We start from the raw sequence: 23,177 nt of genomic DNA on the forward strand, positions 1-23,177 counted from the left end.
AAATTGGAATATGATTCAAATATTAATTATCTGAATTGATTCATATAAAAACTATAAGTTAAATTTAATATGAATTTGATTTATATTAAATACTATAGATTTAATGAGAAAATTACAAACTATAGGTTATATTATATTTGATATAACATAAACTATAAGTTATATGTTATATTAAATATAACATATAATATATTATATGCCTTATATAATAAGGTGGTTATTATATAAAAATGTATAATATTAATTAAACTAAAATTTGTTTAAATTTCATTTAAATTTTGAAATAAAAGGAGAGAGTAATAAAAATAACTTCCGTCCCCTTTTTGCTCTCATGATCGTGTAGATGAGGGTTGGTTGGCAGAGATCATTCTTCTTCTCCCCTTGCTTCTCACATAGAGAAAGTGATAGAATTTTGATCCCAAAATCGTTTTCTTTGGAAATCTTATTCTTCTCTCAAAATCTTTCTCTTCATCTACTAAAATTAACATAGAGCCCACAATTCTTGTGGATTCTCATCCCAAAAGAGAATACCAAAGTTTCCATCGTGGTAGTGTTAAAGGTTGGATTGGGTTGTTGAGTATTTGGTGTTCATTGTCCAAGAAGAAATTGTGACCAATTGGAGAAGAAATCAAGAAAGAATCGTGACTTCAATGGTAAGTGTTATCCTAACCTTGTTTCCTATTTTCTATTATGTAGTGCATTCTACATGTTGTATGCACATTTCTTTCCCTGTATTTTTTATGTTTTGTAAAATAATCAAATTGGAATCTGATTCCACTTTTGCTTGGGTTTTCACAAACCTTCAGTCCCAAGACATCTTCACAAGAGATAAGTGAACTTAGAGGTGAACTTGCTAAATTATTTGCACTTGTGAAACATGTTTTTTCTGCTAAGGCTAGCCTCAGGAACCTATAGCTAAGGTGAGCTATGCTACCAACCAGCAAGGTGGACCGATGTATAATTACAACCATTGGGGCAATCAAGGAAATCAGGGCCAAGGAAGCTTAGGAATGCCTTTGGAGGATGTGGTGTAGTGTTTAGCATATACCACTTCATAGCCTATGTAGAACGAATGGAAAACTCTCTCTCACATGCAGAACATGCCCAATCGGCTTTCTGAGCTGGCTAGCACGGTCTGTAAACCCCAAACTCTAGGTTCCTAGATAAGCATGTTTAGCCAAAGGAGTGTTATATTATATATTTTCTTTCTTATTTTTATTAAAGTTGTAATTCATGGTTATTTGTAGGAAATATGATAGAAGGGAAGGAAAAACACATTAGGTGGGGGTAACGTGGCAATTAATCCTTGAACTTGGGAGGCGGTGGAAAGTGTTTTTGGAAGAAGAATTTCAAAAGCTTGGTTTCGGTAGTTAACATGAAAAATTTTAGTGAATTTGGTGCCATTTGAAAACTGAGAGAATCTAGGTTGCAAGATTGTCTTGCCGCAGGAAGATTTCAGGAGGAGAAGAACAAGAAGTGAAGAAAATAAAGAGAAGGTAGAATCTCGGATTTAAGCAAGGTCGAGGTGAAGATTGGAAGTTCCAAGCCAAACTATAAGGAATTCTGGGTTGAAATTTTACAGTAAGGAAGGTAACTCAATTCTAAACATGTTTGTAGAAGGAAGTTTCTTGAAAAGAGCTCTGGATTTTGAGTTATGAATTTTTGAAGTTATAATAGGGAATTGGTACATAAGCAGACAACTACTTGTGAAGAACAAGCAAGTAGTTCATTGTGGAGAATTATAGCGAGATGTGGGCATGAGGATCTTGCTTATAAAGGAAATCTCACTGATTTTGTAAGAAGGATCTCGCTCTAGGGGGAAATCTCGCTAGGAATGTGGCTGAGTATCTCTGGTAAGATGAGCATCGCTAGGATGAAAATTTGACAGGAAGATCTTGATCTCGCTCTAGAGGATCTCGCTGATCTTGCTCTAGGGGATCTCGCTGATCTCGCCCATGAGGATCTCTCTCATGAGAAGGATCTCGCTCATGAGGATCTTGCTCATGAGGATCTTGCTCATGAGGATCTCGCTCATGGGGATCTCGTTAGTAAGGTTGTCTGTGTTAATGGAAGTTCCTTTAATAAATGAATTATTCGAGGTATTTTACTAGAAATTCTGTTCCTTTAATAAATGAATTATTCGAGGTATTTTACTAGAAATTCTAAGTAGTTTAATCGGGAATTATATCTTTTCAGGCCAAGAAGAGCTAGGGAAAGTGTATAAACCATTAAGAGCCTGACGAACGGTGAGTGACTAAGTAAACTTAAGGTTTCCGATACTCATGCATATATGATCAAGTAAAGTACAGTGACATTAATGATGAATTTATACTTCCTCAAGCAACAAATGGTTGGAGAATAACTTAACGGATGTTTTTCGGCTTGTATATGTGTAACACAGGCCAAGGTATGTCGTGTAACCATTACAAAAGCTATGTTTCTGATTTTGATATATGCTTCCTAGGGGGAAGGCTATGAGAGAATGAGTTTGTGTGTATTTACTAGGCAATGGAACTTAATTTGATGTTACAAAATACACATTTGATACCGAAGGATGTTTGAGAAGGTATCTAACCAATTTGGTACCCAAGGACATTTGAGAAGGTACCTTGCCAATTTGATACCAAAGGACATATGAGAAGGTATCATAGTAGCCCGATACTGAAGGACAAATTTGAGAAGGTATCTGAGCAGAAGTACCTAAAATATGATGGTACTTAGTATGGCCACTTGCACATAGGCAGTTATGAATGAGAGACCGAAGTATGGGTCTCTTGGCCAGTAATAAACGTTTGGAATCTAGAGCGTTTAGGCTCGTTCTTAACTAGGGAATAATAATGTTTAATGATGTCTGAGAATGGTTTAAAGCTACATCTAGAGACAATTGCTTGAGTTTACTCATTGGTATATTTACATGTTTATAGTGACGCTATACTTGTTGCTTTACGATTCTATAGTCACTCACTGGGCTTTTAGCTCACATAATTTATGTGTTTTCCTTTTCAGGTAGAGGTCAGTTTCCTCAATGTTGACCCTGCTGCTGCTTGCCACCGAAAGACTCGGCTTATTAAAAGACTTAGGTTGATGATTTGTTTATGTACACATGTTTTGAGAGGGACTAGGGCTTCTGTAGGAATGTTTGAGCCACCTGTGAATATATTTCTATAAATGTAATGTCTTGGCTGTATGCATGTATTTATGGAATCTTTGTAGAACCTTAAGGGGGGTTTGCTATTGGTGTATATTACTAATGTTTCAAACAGGATGGTATTTAGATTAGAAGGCTTGGGTGGTGAGTGCTAGCAGTAGGGCTAGTAAATACCACGGTCATATCCTCTTCCAGAATAAAAGGGTAATCTAGGAGAGGGTGTGACATGGTCAACAAGCTAGACAATCAGTATAGGTAGCTCCCTTCCTAGATAGTGTCTAAAGTTCGTAACGTCAGTGCCATTCCTACTGTCTGCTATATTGAGAACTCCCCAATGCCTACTATTGAACTAGTTGAGGTGGTGAGTGAAGAGAATGTTGAGGAGAAGCTCGCCTAGAAGATGTGGGATAATATTTAATCCACCTTTTAATTTAAAAGCTAATATTCCTCGTGCTCCTTTTCCTAGAAGGTTCACTATTTCTCAGAGAGGATCACTTAAGGAGAAGTTGAAATCTATCTAGTTTTCTAGAGATAAAAGCCCTACTGCAAGGGACAAGAAGGTTTGGGTTGAAGCCCATCAAAGGAAAAGAAAAAAAAGAGGTCGAACAGGAGGTAGTTATCCCAGGTAATCTACCTATTAGGTAGAAGGACCCAGGTATGTTTCCTGTCCCCTATCAATTAGGCACCAGAAAATTTGAGCATAGGTTTGCTATAAATATTATGCTTGCTCCTGTTTATTCTGAGTTCCACTCTCACATCCTACATCTTACTGATATTTTGGTGTAGTTAGCTAACCATTCTTTAGTTAGCCCCAACAAAATTAGTTAAAGATATGATTGTTAGAGTCAAAGGCCAAACTCTTCCTTGTGATTTTTATGTAATTAATATGAATGCTTACTCCCATTCTTCTGAATTATTTGTGTTGTCAGGTCTACACTTCTTAAAGATTACTAGGGCTATAATTGATGTAAATAAAGGGTCCTTTAACTCTTGTGCACGAAGAAAAGTTTGAATTTTTTTCTTTGTTTATGATATTCGCACTACCACTCATCTTGAATTTTCTAGTTTGTTCCTTTTCAGGATAGTGGCCAACCTCCTCTGCTGGAGGTGAGAGATGTTGGCACAAATGTTAATAGAGAATATGGATGATAAAGCCGAGTCTGGTCGAGCATAAAGATTGAGCTACCTGGAGGCAGTCAAGATTTACCCTTTTTATTGCTTCCATAGTATAAGTTTCTTTTATGTTATTTTTTTTATTTGAATTAATTTTGTCTATATTTCTCGATCTTTAGGTTTTGTAGTTCAATGAGAAGATGGATTGAATTTTATTTCATGAGCTAGATATCACCGCTATCCTCTGTGCTAAATTCAAGGAAGTTTTTTTTTTTGTTTCCCTTGCATTTGTCCCTATTCTTTATTTATTTATCACATTGGCGACAATGTTATATTTGAAGTTGGAGGTGGGAGATTTTTGTGTTCTAGCTGGAGCCCTCGAGCATCGAGCTTGGGATATTTTGTTTGTGTGCTTTATATATGTGTTTGCTCATGTTGTGTGGTTCATTATGATGACAAGTTGATGACACACTCCCTTGTGATTTTTCTTGTGTAAGATGATGTTTGAGACGATTAATCATGATCCTTAGCTCTTTTTTTAAAAAAATTATTACTTTTCATGCACGTTTAAGTTCTTTGTTTACCTACATTAGGTCTTGCATGCTTAAAATTGTACTACATGGCTTGTATTTTTGTTATCATCTCGAAAGACCCCACGGATTAGATAGTGTCCTGTATGATAGGATGTAATGTACTACTGAGGGTGAAAAACAATTTGTATGCCTGATTTAATCTGCAGATGAAATGTTGCACTGAAAAGATAATATCATGAAAAAGAAAATTTAAATTTGTAATATCATGCATGACTAGGGATAGAAAGAGCTAACTTTACTGTGATTAGTTAGGACACTCGCAAGAAAAAAGTGCATATATTTCTCATGCAGCGATGTGTGAAAACTAATGTCCCTACCTAAAATAAATGCAAGTTTAGGGACCTAGAGTTTAGTTTCAGGCTCCTCAGTTGACATATTACTGCTTATATTTTATTTTGGCACTTGCCAGTTTGAGTCAGTGTAGGGAGAAACAAATTGAAAGCTATTCAACACTATTTTGGGTTGCTAGGACTTAATTAGAAGGGCTTTGAATTCGCTCTTGCATGAATAAGTTTAGAATCAATTTTAAATAATGCATGAATTGATTTCATTGTTGAGTGCAAGTTATGTTCTAGGAGACTGTTGAAATTGAGTAAAGAGGTAGAACGGGGTGTTAGTGACGAAATGAAGTTAAAATGGACCAAAACGGAGTTTAATTGCATCAACCGGGAAAGAGAAGGCCGAAATTATGAAAAAAATACTTGTAAAACTGTTGCACTATGCATTGCGCTTCCAAGGACGATTTCGTAATTTTGACTTTCTTTTTCCTAGTTGATGCAATTAAACTTAATTTGGGCCGATTTTAGATCCATTTCGTTACTATCCCCGTTCTATCTCTGAAAAGAGATTTGGTCCTTTCTCTTTAAAGAGATTTGGTGAGGTTTTAACAACGATATGCAGTGTGTTGATATTTGGATGGAACTTGGTAAAATTTATAAGGATGATGATTTGATTAATGCATGCATCACGGATTGGGCGATCTGCACTGACAGGAATAAATCCCTCCATTCTATTGCAATTCCATCAATTGAGTTTAGATGCGAGTGAATTCTTGATTATGTGGAAGGTGTGGGGGTGAGCCCAATAAGGAGCTCAAGGTTTCAATCAATTTGGTTAAGGATGTTGGTGGTCCGAGTGATGATATGAAATTTATCCATGTGGATGCTGCTTGTCATCCAAATACTATGAGAATGGGTTATGGCGGGATTGTGGGGTCATCATCTAGACGTGTGTTGGCTTCTTTAAGTGGTTACTATGCTTTCTTCTCAAGTATTTTGGGGTTTGAAGCTGTGGCTATTTATGAAGGGCTTCGTTTGGCCAATCGAATGGGGTTTCATAATGTTATAGTTCTATCTGATTCGTTAACTACGATTCAAATTCTTAATGGTCTTTAGACACTTTATTGGAAGTGGCTAATCAGGTGACTGATACCAAGAATATCATTTCTTTGTTCCGTTTGGCGTTTTTCAATACATTCCAAGGGAGTGGAATTCGTGACTCATTCTTTTGCAAGGGATTGTTTCGAGGGTTCAAGTTTATCAAGGCTTTACAAGATTCCTTCTACCTTGGGGTCCCTCTACTCAGCGGATTTTCCCTTTCTTTCTATAGGAATATGGATGAGATTGAATATCTTATCCTTGGGATACTATTGATGCGACCTACTTTGTATATTGATACAAATGATGTGATCCCAAAATCATTCATGAAGACAAGCGAGTGAGGACATCCTATATAAAAGACGTGTGCACAAGACCGAACCACGAAATAGACACTTCTCTTTATAACAACCGTTTACTATTAAAATTGACTATTTCAAATTGATGACCTAAGGTAACTCGATATTAATCCTAAGCTAACCATGAACTCCTGTTTATTCGGGATTATTCTTTGATCTGAATAGGTGAGAGTGGTTCTACATCACCGCTCAATAAGCCTCCCATTTTAGGATAAAATCGAATAAATAGCTAGGGACATAGTCCTGCAAGAAGGAATTCATCCTACCCGTCTTAGGGTTAGCAGATTGTTCCCTTTAGTACTGATTCCTAGATTTGAACACAGGGGCCCCGCCATCTCATGACAAAGAGGGATATGGTTTAATAGTTGAACTATATACCAATTGTTCAAATAGAGGATCAGTAGAGACTTGAGGATCAAAATGAATTTACAAGGGTAATATAGTAATTTTGACCTAACTGTAAATACAAACAACCTATGAAGGATCGACTTGATGATGGTTAAATTAAGTGGACAAAAATATGTCTATAGTGAGGAGAGTTTCAACTATTGAGTTATAGTGGTATGGTCTCAGTAGTTAACGAATATTGATTAATTCGATCTAAAGAGTTTAGCCAATTAATCTCAAATCCTTGGAGCTCATAATCTATAGGTCCATAAAATCCCTCTACTAGCTCGTAAAAGATCAAACCTTGTGATTATAATATTGAGTGAATTTAAAATGTTCAAATTCAAATTTATGGTTTGGAAAATTATATTCGATATAATTAAGGTTTAAATTTATTAAAATTAAACGTAGTTGGAGAGTTCAATATATTTAAATAATGATTTAAATATTGATTATATGAATAGGATTCGTGTTTAAATTAGGTGTTTTTATTAATTTAATATTCAATATTAAATTTTTTTATTATGTAATTAATTAAATTTGTATAATTAATTTATTTAAAAATTAAATCGATTTCAATTTTAAAATTCAATTTCAAAAATTGCATTTATATTTTATTTAATTTAGTCATTTTTTTTTTTGTTAAAGAATTAAATTAAAGAAATTTTAAATTGAAAAATTGGTCTGAAAGTGGGTTTATCCCAAAATCATATTTAATAATGGATTTTTCCATCTTTAAACACCTAGCCCACTAAATCTAATGCTATTTAAAGTGTCAAATAGCCAATTAATCTGATTTGCATGTTCAAGTTGGTTAAATACTTGATAATTCATCAAATTTATGATATATGGATTGTGAAATTTTGAGAAAATTTCTGCTGAAACTGATTTCTGTCAAACTGTCCAAAACCATTATAAATTCCCTTCAATTTGGAGTTTTACCACTCAATCTAAGATTGAGAATAGTAGAGAATATACTCTTGGTGGCCCACTAAAGAAATTGAATGTCAATTTCGTGGAAATTACAAGGAGTAAATGGAAATCATCAAAGGTATCCATAATGAAACCCTTTTTGTTTGTAAAACTTAATGTTTAACATGTTGTTACTCATATTCGTATAATTAGAGTGCGTAATGATTTTGTTAGCTTCCGTATTTTGCATGTTTTCTCTATCAATTGTTATCAGGTATGATTTAAGCACTCAATTAACGTTAATTTAAGTTTGGTGGGTGAATTTCTTGAGATGCATGTTATGTGACTGATATGGATATTCTTACAATTTTGGCATTACATTCTTCTTTGATTATGATGTTGTAATTGTAATGTGTTCTTGATTGATGGATCTTAATGTGTGCTTAAGGGTCTATAATTTTATTGGAGTCAATAAAGTTGAAATTAGGTTGTAAATGAAGATTCAAGCAAGCAAGATTAGCTGGAAAAAACTCAAATTGATGTCATTGTCATGAGATGGCTGAGCCCCTTTGTTCAAATCTAGGAATCAATACATAAGGGAATAACCTATCTGCTAACCCTAAGACGAGTAAGAGTGAATTCCTTCTTGCAGGACTTCGTCTCCAGCTATCTATCTAGTTTTATCCGTAAAACGGGAGGTTTCTTGAGCGGTGATGTAGAACTACTCTCACATATGCAGATCAAAGGATAATCCCAAATAAACAGGAGTTCATAGTTAGCTCAGGATTAAGATTGAGTTACCTTGGGTCAACAATTTGAATAGTTAGTTTTAATAGTAAACGTTTGTTATAAAGAGAAGTGACTATTTCGTGGTTCGGTCTTATGCACACGTCTTTTGCATAGGATACCTTGACTCGCATATCTCCACAATAATGATTTCAGGATCACATCGTTTGTATCAATATACAAAGTGGGTCGCATCCATAGTGTCCCAAGGATGAGGTACCCAATCTCATCCATATTTTTATAGATATTTTTTGGCTATATACTAAAACCTTGTCCTCTTTTATGTCTCTACATAAAATTAAATCATTCATACTATAGCCATGAGTTTGTTTATTGGATTTTATAACATAATGCAATTTCAGTAACACTTTTATTGAATAAAGTCTCAATAATACTTTTATTGCAAAATAGAATATGTTTAGAAATTACGAACTACAAGTTTTCGGACATTCCCAACAATCTCCCACTCGGACTAAAACTCCAGTGAGTTACAAAGATATACAAATATACAATATTGAGAAAAAGAGAGAAAATACAATAAACTAGGGTATCTATATACCCTTGACAAATGTCTCATACAAAGAAAACCTTCAATTTCTTAACCAAAAAAATTAGAATAATTGTAATGGATAGCATTTTTAGAACAATAAATTAATTAAGTGTATAGCAAACATTTTAAAAGATTTCAAATGAAACAAAATCTATCTATGATGAACTCTATAGCTGATAGACTCTTACTAGTGATATTGTCGATCGTTGATAGACTCCTAATAGCAATATAGTCGACTTCAAAAGTAAAATCTAAATTTTTTTATATTTGTAATTTTTTTGCATTGTGCTATTTCTACAAATACTTTTCATCTTGTTATATTTGCCACAAGTCCATGATTGAATTGTTTATGTTTTTATAACAATTTTTTTTTTTTATAAATCTTTTTACGATGACCAATTAAATTTAAGTCACATTAAATTCTTTCTTTTGACTTGTCAATTTATACATTCTAATAATAAATTAAATGGTGAGAGAGATATGTTAAGATAATTAAAATTGAAGTACTTAAAATTACAAAAATTACAAACTACTCCAAAAAGCAAAATGGAAAGTATGAAAATGTATGTCGAACAATGAAGATAGTTCTGGAAAAACTTCAAGCAACACAAATAATATTACATTTATTATTAAAAAATACGTTGACCTTTTGTTTTTCTTAGGATTAAAGACAAAAATCAGGTAAAACACCCGGATCAGGAACGATGAGAGTTGCACCATTATCAGCAGTTGTAATGTTTAGAATAATCGGAGTTGCTTTAAGAGCCCCAACACAAAAACATTAATCCCATGAATAAACATTTAATACATACTTAAAAAAGACCTTATTGGTTTCTAGAAACATACTTTCTAATAGTTCATAATTGTGGGATTGTGTAAGATAGGTATATAGTTCATAATTTAAGTTAAAAGTTTTGAAGTTTTCATATACGATTAATAAAAGATTGCTTTAGAATAATGAACAATATATAGAAATAATATTTTTGTGCATACCATTCTTGAGGAGATTGGCATTGAGAAGCTAGATGGCCTTGAACAAAAACACACATATCAGTATTAATAATGGCAGGATCTAATATTACAATCGTCATTTCATTTGGTAGCTCCTTCGCAATCGATTTGCTTAAACCTTCAATCGTCCATTTTGAACTACAATAAACTGAAAGCCTATATAATAAATAAGTTAGAATCAAAGTAATAACTAATATAGCATAACGCAAAATGATTTGTAGTTATTGCTAGTACAATTTATAGACAACTCATAGAAAATATCCAAAATGTGTTTAATAGAAGTTTATTAAAATATTTTATTAATAGATAAATATTTTATAAGTGATAAACTTCTATTATCGATTATAAAATCTATGACTTCTATAAATTAATACTCATATTAAAGATAAACAAAGTATAATACTCTATCACATGAATAGAGTATTATTTTCTTTTGCAATGAAATTGTGAAGAAAAGAATTAAGAAGGAATTGATAAGGATGAAGAAAATGAAGTTAAGAATAGGACAAAAAAAAAAAGTGCAAAGTAAATAGGTGAAGGTGGAGCTTTTATTTTCTTTTAATCATTTATCGGTGACTATCACTGATATGTAATAATAGAGTCATTAGTGATAACCATGAATAATAAACTTGTATTTTTATATAGAACTCCATATGTGACTGTCATTAATATAATATTTTGATCACTCTATTTTTAGGTTTGTTCAATTTTAACTTTTAAGTATCTAATTTTAGTGTCTGTACTTTTGATAAATTGTAAATTAGTCTCTCAAAATTAATATTTATCGAAATTAACTAAATAATAATAATAACAATTTTCATGCAATAAAATATAATATGGAAATATATTTTCAAAATTTATAGTGAAACCGTTAATAAAATAAAATAAAAAATTAAAAAAATCAACAATCAACAATAAAAATTTATAGTCACGAACTTTTATGGAAGTAATGCTTTAGTTTTTGACTTTTAGCTTGTAACCATTTAGTCCACCATATTTCTAAATTTGTAATATTTGATCTATAAATTTTATACTGTAAAAATTTAGTCTTTGTATATTACAATTATAATGATTTAGTCACAATTTATTAATCTAAGATTTAGTCCTTGTACACTACTAAGATTTCTTGCAGATGTAGATTGATAGAACTTAACTAGTAATGGTTAAATATATTTATAGATATTTATATATTTTTTGTACAATTGGGGATAGAGGGATTCATACCACAGATATTGTTGCTACTAGTACACTCAAATGTTAATTAATTTATGCTCGGTATGGTTTATTTATAATTCTTTTTTTAGAAACATATTTATTTATAAATCACAAAGACTAACAGCCGTTACATAATTAATCAAATTTGACAATAAAATTTCATAAGAATTTTCACGATACAGACTTGTTAAAAATCTGAAAGTATAAAAACTAAATTGTTACAAATTTGAGAACAATGATAAAATTCAAAAACTAACTGCCCATTTGTTAATAATTTAGTTTTTTATTATTTGTAACATCCTAACCTTTTAAGTAAATCTAACATGATTATCTTTCCCTACTATTTGAGGTTTTTTTTTTTTTTTTTTTTTTTTTTTTTTTTTTTTTTTTGCAATTTTGAGGTTAAAATTGAATTATTTTGACGAGATCATTCAATTTAGATTGAACATGATAAAGATTTGGGATTTTGAATTTAAAGTGAAAGATCGGAGAGCTTTAGAGTTTGGATTTAATTTGATTTTGAAATTTAGAAAGGAAAAGGGAATATCCATATATATATATATATATATTAAATTAAAATCCAATCAGGCTTTCGATTATATATATATATATAGTGGGTAAAAAAAAAAAAGGAAATTCAACTCTTTCTCATCTCAACTCTCAGACTAGAGATGTTCACAAGGCGAGGCACGTTGAGGATGTCATTCCCCGTCTCCATTCCTACTCCTCATTTCATTCCCCATCCTCGTGAAATTCTCTATGGGGATCGGGGCGGGATTCTTCACAGGAAATTTTTTCCCCATTTGTTTTAATTTAAATCACTAATGTTTTAAAATTTTAATTAATTAATTAACTCTATCTTGATTGCTAGGGCTAGTTTTACATGACAATTTAAATTTAAAGATAAATTACTCAAATTTTGACTTAAAGAAACTAATTATTTTTTTAGTAGAAAGAAATAAATATAAATCAAATTATTCACATATATAATCTAAATTTAAATATTCAATTTAAACATATTAATTATCTTGACAATTAAACAATGAAACATGCAATTTAAATATTTTGTATGGGCGATCGTTATGGGAGGTCTTGGTGCTTGAGGGCTATCTTGCGAAGTAAAGATAGATTCAAGCATCTGGTTCGTTTGATGATTGGCAATGGACAGTCTTGTTTTGTTTGGTGGAATCCTTGGCTGCCGGGGGGCGCGATTTTGGATTCATACGGGTATACGATGGTTCATGATGCAAGGAGTAGTTTGGAAGCGTGGTTGTCAGAGTTCTAAGATGGTGAGGGAGGTTGGAGGTGGCCTACAGTATCTTGGGAGCTGCTTGAGATCTGGGGTTTTATCTAGGCAGTGGAGCCTAGGGTGAAGGGAGAGGATTATTGGGTTGGGTACCGGATGCTAGTGGTGGGTTCTCTATCGCTAGTGCTTGGGAGAGTATACGTCCTCGTCATCATAGGGTGTCTTGGGCTGGTATTTTGTAGGCGGGGGATGGTATTCTGCATCACTCCTTCTGTGCGTGGTTAGTAGTGAGGGACAGGTTGGGTACGCAAAATTGGTTGAGGAGTTGGGGTGTGTTGTCAGAGGGGGGTTTCTTCTGTGTGGGGGAGGTGTGGAGTCGCGGGATCATTTATTTTTTGAGTGTGGGTTTGAGAGAGAGGCGTGGTGTAGTGTGTTACGTCAGTTGGGTTTGACACATCGGGTGACTAGTTTGGGATGTAGAGTTAAGTTGGCTGTGCCGAGTGGGATCGGGTAAGGGGGTGCGTAGAAAGTTGTTTCGTATTTTCTAGTGTGCGACCATATACTACATCTGGTAGGAGCATAATCGGAGACTGCATGGAGGTCGACCGAGGTCGGTGTCTGCTTTGGTTCACCTTATGGTCTTTACGGTTCGCGCTCGTGCTACTTCCTAGCGGGTTGACCTTCTTGGTCTTATCTAGTGTGTGTACGGATGTTTTTCTTTTTTTTCCTTTTGAACTTCACATTTTTCTCTGTTTTGTTGTAGCCACTAGTTTATGGGGTTTTGGGTTTTTCTCTCTGCCTATCCTCCTGGTGGTTTGCGAGTTTGCATCTATGTACTGATTTTATTCTATTCTTATCCTGTTGGCTTTGTTTTGGTCTTGATGCCCTGTCTTTGCTTCTGCTTTGTTGCTTTGTTGCCTTGATCCAGGGCTGTGGGATTCTGCTTGTTGTTGTATAACAATATCACATATTCTAAAAAAAAAACATGCAATTTAAATATAATATTTATATAATAATAATAATGAGATAACATTAAATAATTATTAAATAAATAAATAGAAGACCGGGACAGGGACGGGAAATGGGGCGGGGGCAGGAGCGGGGGTGGGGACGAGGAATCCTGTTCCCGTCCCCATTTAGCTCACGAAAGTATTTTTCCCATTCCCTTCCTCATTCTCTGCCTAATCGAGGAATCCTCGTCTCCATGGGGAAATTGGGCATCTCTACTTTAGACCCACACACGAGAACCCTCTGTGTCTTCTTCTGCTTTGCGTGAACAACCAACCACCATCACTACAACTCAATGCCAAACCTCTGTTCTCCAATTCGTCATTCGATCATCTGTCACCACCATCTACGTGCAGATCCTATTGCTGTCACCTATAATGGAAGCTCAGTGTCACCGCTCCCTTATTCTGGACACCTACCACCACCACGACTAGACTCACACAACCTCAACTATACATCAGACACCGTTGAGTGCACTGTAGAGGAGAAACCTTCGGCAGTCTCTCCCCTTGCGTGGTTTTATCCGTCATAAGTCATTCCATATCTGCTGTTGCACCCACGCTATTCTACTGATTGGAAGTCGTTGTTCTAACCGTCATAAGACTCATCGAGTTTCAGTTTTATGTGAGTTCTTCCTTAAGTTATGCAATCAGTTGTCAAATTGAGTTTGATTTTGATTATTGATGTGTTACCTTCCATGTTTTGGGCATGAGATTGAAGCTTTGAAGAAATTTTTGGAATTGAGAGTAGGTTGTTCGACAAGATTGAGATCGATTTTGGCAATTTTAGTTCAAACCTTTGTGTAGATTGGACCAAATCGCTTTTAACCAAACCATGGGAAGTTATTTGGATTTGAGATTTTAAGTTGCTTTTCAATGGTTATTGATGACCATTGAGTGTTGACCCAAGTGATGGTTTACTTTTGATGTTTTTGGCTAGGTTCTAGTTTTTGAAGTCTTTTAAAGCGCACTCTAGCAGGGTCAAATGTCAATTTTGGTGAACTTTGGTTCAAATTGGATTATTTGATTGGAGTTAAAAGTTGTTTTGGATCAAATCATATGTCGAGTGAGCTTTGGGAGGCTTTTCAAGCGAGATTTGTGTTCTCATTTATCCCTAGATAATTAAAGTTAATTTTGGTATTTGATTTAGGGCTTGATTTAAGATTCTATTTGGCAAGTGTGAAAATAAATTTACTTGGATTTACATTTATTCCCGCCTAACCCTGTTAGTTCCTAGATATTTAATGCTTTATTTAGTTTTTTCAGCACGTAAAAGAGTAGAGGAGACCATTGAGACAGTTTGGATGCATTTTCGGCCAAAACGGAGCAAGAAATAGGAAAAGAGGAAAAATGACCAAATTTCCCCTAAAGGGAGCATTGCTGCACTATCTAGGCACTAAGCGCTAAGCGCAGCGCTGAAAGACAGTAGTACGGGTTGGCGAGAGCGCCATGGTGCTACGAATTTTGACAAAAAAATTCGAAGTGTGCACGCGGATGATCCATCACAGGGGGGCAGCAGCGTCATGCGGGGATCAATGTCCAAGGCTATCTTATGAGTCTTGAACTGTATGTGGAGACATATGGGGATCAATGTTCAAGATTTAGCCTAAAGAGTCTATAGTATAGGGATAAGACTGGGTACTTTATCCTGGTAACACTATAGATACGACCACTTTGTGTTCGATACAAACATAATTATCAAATGTGTTCGTGTAGGTGATACACGAATAGAGTATCCTATGCAAAGAGTTTGCATAAGACTCGACCGCTAAATAGTAACCACGAGATGTAACATCGTTGACAATTTGGTTTCTATTTCAATAGAATTACCTAGGTAACTTAGTCTCAATCTTTAGTATATTATGAACTCCTGTCATGAGGGATTTTCCTTTGATTTGCATGGGTGAGGGTGGCCAGATCGCCAACCCAATAAGCCTACCATTTTGGGGACGAGACCGAGTGTGGAGTTGGGAACATAATTATACAAGATAAAATTCACTCTTTCCCTATTTAAGGGAAATTAGATGAGTGTTCCTTTAAGTGGTATCTTTGAGACTTGAACAAAGGGCACTACCCTATCATTAGAGAAACATTGGTACTTATGGAGTCAAAGGTGACCCAAGGGTAAAACGATAATTTGACCCAGTTGGAGTTACAAACACTCATGAAGAATTAACTCACTATTATTCGTTTATATCCGTGGAAACAGAAATATATCTGTAGTGAGAAGAGTGTAGTTGTGGGTCTTTAGTGGAGTGTACTCACAGTTAACGAATATTGATTAACTTGGTTAAAGAGTTTGACCAATTAATCTCATATCGTTGGAACTTCTGATCTACAGGTCCACCAGATCCCCTCATTAGCTCACTAGAGGATACTTAAAAGGGATAATTTGAATTGTTCAAATTAATTCGAGGGAACTATATATTAATATAATCAATATAAAATTAATTATGGATATGATCTATAATTAAATTGGAAAGTAATATTTTAATAAGATTCAAATTAATTAATTCAAATGAATTAGATTGATAAAGAATTAATTAATAGAGAGGTATTGCACATGTACATGTGATATATATAGTAATTAAATATATATATTAAATTAGGATTAATATATAAATAGTTATTTAATTATTATGCAAATTAAAATTAAATAAGTGTTATTTAATTGGGCTAATTAACTAAATAAGTGTTATTTAATTAAATGGGTTAATTAATTAACTAAGTTTTGTTTAATTAATTATAGAAAAGGAGAATATATATTTATAGAAAAGGAAAATGTATATTAAGAAAATAAAAATATATTGAGAAAGATCCTTGACCCTTCCCTATATAATGACCTCTCCATGGCCCTTCGCAAATATACATTCCTACACGACTTTGATTGTAGAGAAACTCTAACAATACACAATTCTCTAGTGTTATTGTGTAGATTTTTCTTTAAGCCATAAATCTTCTCAATTCTCTAAAAACCCTATTCTCCTCTCCCTCTCCTAATAGTTGGATACCACCTATCCCTATATTGGAATCCCAGAGAATAACGAGGTTTCTCTTGTGGTAATGTTTGAGATCACTCAAGAAGTTTTTCGTGATTGAGACCTTTTGGAGATCCGTTCATTGGAACCTTGGAAAAGCTTGTTCATAGCGCTAGAGAATCTAAAGTAAGAACCCTTCTAACCCGTTTCCTTATAAGCATGCTAATTTATATGTTTATTTATTCTTTTTAGTATAAAGATTTTCTTTAATATAAAATCGAATGCAATGAGATCTCACATGAGATGCTTCCACTGTGAGATCCGATTCGTTCACAAGGTATGTATTTGGAAGGTATAGTTAGAGAATTGCTTAACTACCAGTTCTCCATGCAATAGGATTTTCTTAGACTCCAATAGGAAAGCCTTCAGTTCGAGATGGAGGTTAGATCTAAGATACAACGTTTAAGTTACTTGCTTGCTCAAATTCCTGACTCAGATAGAAGATTAGAGGAGTTCTTGTTGCAATTGCATCACCTTCAGGCAACTGAGATGTTCCTCCATGAGTTAATATGCTTTTATGACAAGCATGATGACGTGGACCTCTCATCATGGTTTGTCCAAGTCATCATGGCACAAGAAGAATCGAAACCCAAATCCGACGAATCTCATATGATAAAATTAGAAGTTGAAAGACCTCATCCTATTCCGTCATCTGGTATTTCGTATATCTTTAAGTTTTCTTCTTTTTTTAATTGTGTCGTTTTCTACCATGGACTCGTTTTCTTCTTCTTTTAAATCTTTTTGTTCTCTAAAGTTTATTGTGTCGTTTTCTACCATGGACTCGTTTGAGACTCTTCAGTCTTTTAATTCTTTATTTTTTCATTTTTTAGATATACAAAAAAGCCAAAATTTGATCTATCTGGCACCTTTCAAAAGATGAAGTTTCTTCAAAGTGTTGAGTGCTACATCCACTCAAGTAAGAAAGGGCCGAAGAAATATGAGAATTTCTTCGTACCTTGAAAAGGGGATGGGTCTCAACGAGCAACAGACATTAAAATTTTTCCTTCTTGGAGGGAGGCAGGTAAAAATTTAATTTTTTTTTAGGAATAGAAAAACTAAATTTACTATAGATTGATTTAGCTTAATTTAGTTTAATTTAAATTACTTTTAGTATATATAAGAAATAAAAAAAATAAAAGAATAAAAATCGGGTAGAGCGTCGCTGCGCTAGGAACAGATCCACGTGAAAAATGGCAAAAAAGCCTAAGCCTCTTCCTTTCCTCTCATTTTCTCTCCATTCTCCCACCAAATCATACCTACCCATCACCTAATATCATGATTTCTTCCACAAATTAGCCACCCGACTCAATTTCTTGTATACAAACGTTAAAATTTTGCCTTCTTGGAGAGAGCCAGGTAAAAATTTAAATTTTTTTAGGAATAGAAAAACTAAATTTACTATAGATTGATTTAGCTTAATTTAATTTAGTTTAAATTACTTTTAATATATATAAGAAATAATAAAAATAAAAAAATAAAAATCGGGCAGACGCCACTGCACTAGGAACAGATCCACGTGAAAAATGGCAAAAAAGCCCTAAGCCTCTTCCTGTCCTCTCATTTTCTCTCCATTCTCCCACCAAATCTTATCTACCCATCACCTAATATCATGATTTCTTCCACAAATCAGCCACCCAACTCGATTTCTTGACTACCCATCAACAAATTTCGTGGGTTTTCTTCAAACCATGAAAATTTGGGCGTTTTCGACGTTTTTTGATTTTTTTTCCTTCAACCAGAGGTAAAATCTCTTGTTTTCTTGATTTTCTCCTACTTTTTGCTTGAGTGTTGCTAGATTTAGGTTTAGTTACTTTGATTTTTTATTTGTGCTGAAATTTCACATTTATGGAGATAGAGAAAGTCTGAATTTTTGTTGTGATTTTTCTAATTACAGGTTGGAAGTGGGTAGTTTAGGAGATTTTTTTTTTCGATTTTTAGGTTGAGTTCTTTTTTCACCGAGCTTTTATTTGCGTTGCTCTGAGTTGTGTAATTAGCGTAAGATTTCAATGACACCCAAGAGAAATAAGGGAAAAAATGTAGCTAGTACCTCTAATAATCAGCCCTAGTACGACCAATATAGATTTCCTTCCTTAGGGGCATATAAGTACTTCCGTAGGATTTTAGTGGCCAAAATCCTTATTCTTGAAAGAGTCTTACCATTAGGGGAGGATATTACCCTCATCATTACTGACGAGATTGAGAGACGAGATCGGGAGGAGTTAGCTAGTTGCCCCGAAGTTGGAATAGCCCAATTGTCAGGGAATTTTATATTAACATATAGGAGGACAGGGATGTCTCTGTTGTTAGAGGGATACCAGTTTCCTTTTTTTCTTTTCCTGCATTAACGTTTACACAATGGCTGATATGAGGGATGATGAGTATTCTCATTTCTTGTCTCAACTCTTTGAAGAAAGCTCAGTTGCTGAGGTCCTCTATGGACCAGGGATCGACTAGGATAGGACGAACAATGAACCGATTAAGCTTACTGTAGGGATGTACTAGTCTCGAACCAAATCTGGCACACGTTTATTTGATCAGATTAATGTTAGTCAATGTGTAGCAGACGTGACCAAGGACAGGGAAAATTTTCATCTTATTTTAGTTTAGGTTTTATTATTTTTGGGTTGTATTCTATGGAGAATATCAATTCATCTCTCCTTCTTTGTCTATGACGTCATCGAGATGAGTTTCTCGGTTCTTGATCTTAGGATGTAAACTTATGTAACAACTTTGAGGATTTTTTTGTATTAATTTCAAATTGATTTTATGCATCTTTGATGTGTTTTAATTCTTGGATGTATGTTTATGTGTTTAATTGATGATCATTCCTTTGAATGTATTTCGATTGTTAAAGAACTTTAGGTTTGCACTATGTATTTCTCTTCGTCTAGCCTAAGTCATTGAGTAGAAAAAATCGAGTCTTGCATGCTAGGGTTTTTAAGTCTAGTCTTTGATCCTAAATTGTTTGATTTTATTTAATTTAAGGATATCAATTTAATCAAGTTGACTATCCAATTAAATATCTTCCCAATAGAAACCTATAACTTAATGCAATTGTTAATTGGTTCTTCTTAATCATTATCGAATTTGGTTGAAGTGATTGAACTTAGTTAATTAATGTTTCATTAGAAGTTTTAATTTAATTTAGGTCGTTTGTATGATTTAGTATTAATTAGTTGTCCACCTTTATAGATACTAGTTAGGAATAATCAAACAAGTGTTGTGTTAAGCACAATCAATATGAGTTAATAGAAACAATTCGATGATGGAAAATTACATAGGAGGAATTCATTTATTCCCAAGAGCTAGAATATCTAAACCTCGATACATTTTCCTGCTTTATTTTTACTTTCTTGCACGTTTAATCTCATCCATGTCAAACTCCCTCATTTACCGCTCTAGTTAGAAAATTGGCTCAATGAAATAAATTACGCTCCCCTGTGGATCACCTAGACGTACCACTATTACTACATCTTTATAAGGATAGGAGTAGTTCGATATTATGAATTTTCTTTTATCAATAGAAGTTTCTTGTCATTATGTTATGTACACTTGTGCCCAGACAAGAAGACTAACAAGTTCACCTAGTGGGCCTAGTAGTGGATATGTTATTCATGTAAGGGCAAGGATGGACCGACGAATGACAATAAGAATTCGTAGCTGTGACACTGGGACCAGATAAAAGCTTCCGAATATGTTTTCATGTTTTCATGTTTGAAATGAGTCTTAGTATTTGAAATTCTAGAACTTGTTATATTAAACTTTTTAATTCTTAAAAGTTTTATAGGTTTAATTCTTAAAAGTGCCATCGAGAGGAAGTAGGTTTAATTTTAAAAGACTTAATAGTCACTAAAGAGGTCTAATTAAATTATTATAGATTGAAAAATAAAAGAAATAAATAGTTATAAGGTGATAAATATAATTACTTAAAGAAAAATTTATGAAATGTGATTTTAATTATTTAGAGAACAGTTTAAGCCTTTTACTTTGAGTAAAGGCTTAAAATGTTGATTTCGATGAAAATATCGAGGTCTTAATTTTTTAAAAAAAAAATCGATGGAAATATCGATAAATTGCCGATTTCTATGGTTATTTCTGGAAAAATTATAAAAAAAATTCAGAAAACAAATTTAAATTAGTGAATAAATATTTTATGATTTTTAAAAGAATTAACATATTTATTAATTATGTTATATTGATATTAGTGACATTTTGGTGCTTATTTTTTTAGTGTTTCCTCCATTTTCTAAGCCGTGCTGGATATCCACGGAAATAAATAACACCTTTAATGTCAGTCAGAATAAATAGGGCACATGGTACAATGACGGACAGAGAAAAAAAAGGATGGAAATTGATGAAGATGTCGATGCAATTTTGGTTAGTATAGAAGCATATACACGTACCTGGGGGACTGCAATTCTTCCATAGAGAGAAGATATATTAACAATAGTTCCTTTATTTTTAGGAAGCATAAGAGGAATGAGGTGACGCAACACATTTGCTGCCCCTTTTATATTTATGTCAATCACATTATCGAACATTTCACTAGGAATCTCCCACAACTTCAAAGTTTCATTCACCACAGCCGCATTATTTACTGTCAAGATTAATTAAAACACTCCAATTTCATTGCCTAATTCAATCCATTTGTAAAAAAAATTAAACGAAACTATATATATAACTTTATATACCAATGATGTCAATGGAACCAAATTTCTCCTTAACCTTGTGTGCCATTTTTTGGATGCTGTCATTTGATTTCTACAAAATTAAACATTATATATGTATGTTATAAAATCAACGATCAAAGAAAGCAAGTAAAGAAAACAATAGAGAAATAGACACATACATTTATGTGGTTTATTAACAGAGGGAAAGATAATACATATTCAAAGACGCCAGTAGAATTAGAATGTTTATATATAGCATCCTCTTTAAACTCTAGGATTGAATCAAAATCATAACTAGACCCATCTTGGTCTTTTAAAGCATCAGATATTAGATTCAAAACATTTCGATAATATACCAAACATTAAAGGATGAAGAATTAAAAAGTTTCCACATCCAGGTTGAAGAGCAAATGGTCTCGTGGGGAAGCATTGGAGAGTTGTTGTTGAAGTGAATCTAATTTGATTTTGTCACGACCACAACCAATGATTGTATGCCCACGTTTAGCCAATTCCAATGCCAAAGCTCGTCCTAACCCTCTGCTCACTCCACTTATTACGACTCTTTTTGTGGTTTCTGCTTCCTTTATTTCAGCATATCCATTCGTTTCTTGTAATTCTTCATCGTTTGATGAATTGGTGGTAGCCATCAAACTATCAGAAACGAGCTACAACTATTGTTATTGTTTAATTTTGTGTAGAAATTAAAATTTGATCAATCATCACATTATATATAATGTGCAGAAGAGTTTGGAGAGTGAAAACCATGGACAACATCTCTTCTCTTTAGTGGTTGGAGGTTTTCAGAGGGTCCAAGAAAATTTCCAAATTATGTAAAAAACTCAATACTTTCTTTAAAAGAAAATTTCCCAAAATCAGCCCTGATAAAATGTAAAACAACAAAAACTCGACAATGTATAATCTACGTGTACAAATAGAAAGAGAGAATAATATTAGATTACAAATGGGAGAAGTTAATATAGATCACATCTCTAAACTCTAGAACCGAAATCGTAAATAATGTAATTATGACAAATACGAATAAAACTTAAGTCGTTTGAAGCGTTAGATAACAGATTTAATGTGTTCCAACTAAATAATTACAACTCCATCATTGAGGAAGATTAATTTCTTTGTTCTCCATTAAAGAAGTTTTATTTATTTTTTTTTCTAACAAGGAATTTTTTGTTGACACGACTAAGTCAATCAAAAACGAATTGTTAGGATCCTGAAACCAATTTTTTTTTTTGAGATAACGACCTTCCATATATCTCCACGGTAATATTATTCACTTTTAACCACATAACTCTGATTTTCATTTCACCGACAAGTATTGGAGATAATGTGAAATTGTGCAATTTATTGAGATGTTCTTTGGTGGGTAGACGTGGGCACACATGAGCCAAAAACACAGCAAACCACAGGCATCCCATGTTGGCTGTGTGGATGTGCTTCATCTCCATATATATACATTTCATTGTCCCATTTGAGCAATAATGTTGAAGCATGAATTTGACAACTTACGAAAAAGTAGCTCAATCTTTTGTGATGGATGGTAAGAATTAAGTTTTAAAGTTATAGTAATCTCAATTTGTGTGGTTGTGTTTCTCCAAAGGTTATATCTCGATACCCTATAAATGAACACGTGATTGTTTTATTAGGACATTGAATTTTCGGATGACTGTTGATTTTTACGTAGGTTGTGAGAGCCCTCTTACGTTAATTTGTAAGAGACGGATATGGATGGATATGTGAGCCAAGTTGTTGAT

General features: G+C 33.5%; 1 protein-coding gene and 1 long non-coding RNA gene across 2 annotated transcripts; one reads left to right on the forward strand and one right to left on the reverse strand.

Annotated features, from left to right (window-relative positions):
* Positions 1-8,554: 8,554 nt before the first annotated feature.
* Positions 8,555-22,383, reverse strand: LOC120081645 (NADPH-dependent pterin aldehyde reductase-like). The gene is made up of 6 exons (XM_090315165.1): positions 21,804-22,383; positions 21,433-21,502; positions 21,157-21,338; positions 15,760-15,778; positions 10,218-10,383; positions 8,555-8,609 (listed from the first exon to the last, which is right to left on the reverse strand). Exons 1-6 carry the CDS (start codon positions 22,056-22,058, stop codon positions 8,555-8,557), a joined length of 747 nt encoding a protein of 248 aa, XP_090171291.1. The 5' UTR covers positions 22,059-22,383.
* On the forward strand, positions 17,995-19,512 carry LOC120082029 (uncharacterized). Its single transcript, XR_005483028.2, has 2 exons — positions 17,995-18,482; positions 18,636-19,512. It is a non-coding gene; the product is annotated as an uncharacterized LOC120082029 (long non-coding RNA).
* Positions 22,384-23,177: the final 794 nt, after the last annotated feature.

Source organism: Benincasa hispida, chromosome 7 (assembly GCF_027475165.1).
Source record: "Benincasa hispida cultivar pf3 chromosome 7, pf3_genome.v1.1, whole genome shotgun sequence".
In the NCBI taxonomy this organism is placed as follows: domain Eukaryota; kingdom Viridiplantae; phylum Streptophyta; class Magnoliopsida; order Cucurbitales; family Cucurbitaceae; genus Benincasa; species Benincasa hispida.